This window comes from Cyprinodon variegatus, unplaced genomic scaffold, assembly GCF_000732505.1.
Source record: "Cyprinodon variegatus isolate N-32 unplaced genomic scaffold, C_variegatus-1.0 Scaffold907, whole genome shotgun sequence".
Classification (NCBI taxonomy): Eukaryota; Metazoa; Chordata; class Actinopteri; order Cyprinodontiformes; family Cyprinodontidae; genus Cyprinodon; species Cyprinodon variegatus.
In genome coordinates, this window is record NW_015151360.1 from 24,749 (window position 1) to 26,323 (window position 1,575).

A 1,575-nucleotide genomic window follows, 5' to 3' on the forward strand; every position below is an offset into this window, starting at 1 on the left:
AACATTACAATTTATATTTTTCCAAGCACACAACAGTTTAAAGCAAAGTTTAGTTTGAAAAGAATGTGCAGGAAGGATTAAAAAGGATTTTAACACGGTAATGTAGGCTTGAGTTCATTATCTGACGCATGCAGATACACACCAGGAACCTGGAAACTTAAAAAATACTGAATTACAAAAAACATGTTTCATTGATATATATACAAAAATGAATATTAGGAACTATATTTATCAAACATTATACTGGGCAAGTAAAAATTGTTTCTGGGCAAATTAAATGTGAAAGTCACTTGTCACAAGTTGTAAAAATCCTTAAGGTCAACCCCTGATGTCTGTTCTAGTGGAAAAGTTTTAATTTCATAAAAAGTCTTCTCTTAAGGAACCTTAGCTTATCATAATGTCGCTTTTCTGCGCAGAGAACCTGAGAGAAGCGCTGGAGAAGCTGAAGCTTGCATCTACAGACAGCACCACGGACAGCACCGAGGGAAACCTGGACTGCCTGCTGAGCGCACTGGCCCATAACAGTGAGTTCAAACCATACGTCTCCGGTGGGCTTCAGACCGCGGTAGTTACGTTTTCTCAAATGATGATGTTCTCCTCGCGCAGACACCGAGGCTAGCAGGAAGATGCAGGAGATGGGCATTCTTCCCTTGCTCCCAAACCTGCTCAACCCACAGTCTTCCTGCACCCCTAAAGTTGCTAACATCATAGCTGAGATGGCCAAAAACGGTAGGTGACCAAGCGTACCTGGTGGGGATGGGGTTTGATGATTTGGAGAGAGGAGGAGGACTTGGATTCAGTTGTCTGAGGGTATCCAGGGAATCAGATGGTTCACTCCTGACCGCACACAAAGCTTGAATAAACAGAGTTCATTTCCATGATTTCTCTCTGATATAAGCTTGTAGAGTAGAACCAGAGCAGAGCTGAAGAGAATTTGAGCCAGGAAATGTTATGATAATGAATGGGTTCTCAGTTTGCAAGATTGCAGCTAATGATCAGTTACCAGCAGTTAGCCGAGGCCTGGTAACGACCCGCTGGCATTTCTCTGTCACTGCGTCCGGAAATGTCTGCAATCATCCCAGTGACTGCAGGGTGAAAGGCAGATTAGGGTTTTTCCTGCAGATATTTAGGGCTGTGCAGCAGGAAGAATGAAGGTAGAAACGTCATTCTGACTCTTCCATCGTATGCATGACCCTGGGGTGGAGGCATCATAGCCGGTCCTCCTAAAAAATACAACAACAAAAAACTAGATATTGGAGCTGCTTTCCATGGGCTATACATGTGATGTGATGGGCCTAAACAAAGTTCTGTATAATTGTGAAGTCAAAAGTTTTATAAATATTTTTAATTTGTTTAAACTGAAAAGAGTGTCATGCACTCTTCCCTCATAAATCGCCAAGAAAACCTCCTTCAGAGATCTTCTTTTCAGTGGATGGATCCATGTTTTTCTTGGAGAACAAACGGCTTCATGAAACCAAGGAAGAAATATATGGAATATATAGAAGAGGATTCTGACTTTAATCTCAGAATTCTGACAGCTAACAAACATGTTAGCATCAGGCCTTAGCCATGTTT

At 41.8% G+C, this 1,575-nt stretch overlaps 1 protein-coding gene across 1 annotated transcript in view; it reads left to right on the forward strand.

Moving 5' to 3' along the window:
• Positions 1-397: 397 nt before the first annotated feature.
• rap1gds1 (RAP1, GTP-GDP dissociation stimulator 1) overlaps positions 398-1,575 on the forward strand; it is a 43,623-nt gene continuing 42,445 nt past the window's right edge. Inside the window, exons 1-2 of the mRNA XM_015398037.1 lie at positions 398-524; positions 607-729. Of these exons, the coding sequence (XP_015253523.1) occupies positions 398-524; positions 607-729 (250 nt within the window). The remainder of the gene's footprint in view (positions 525-606; positions 730-1,575) is intronic.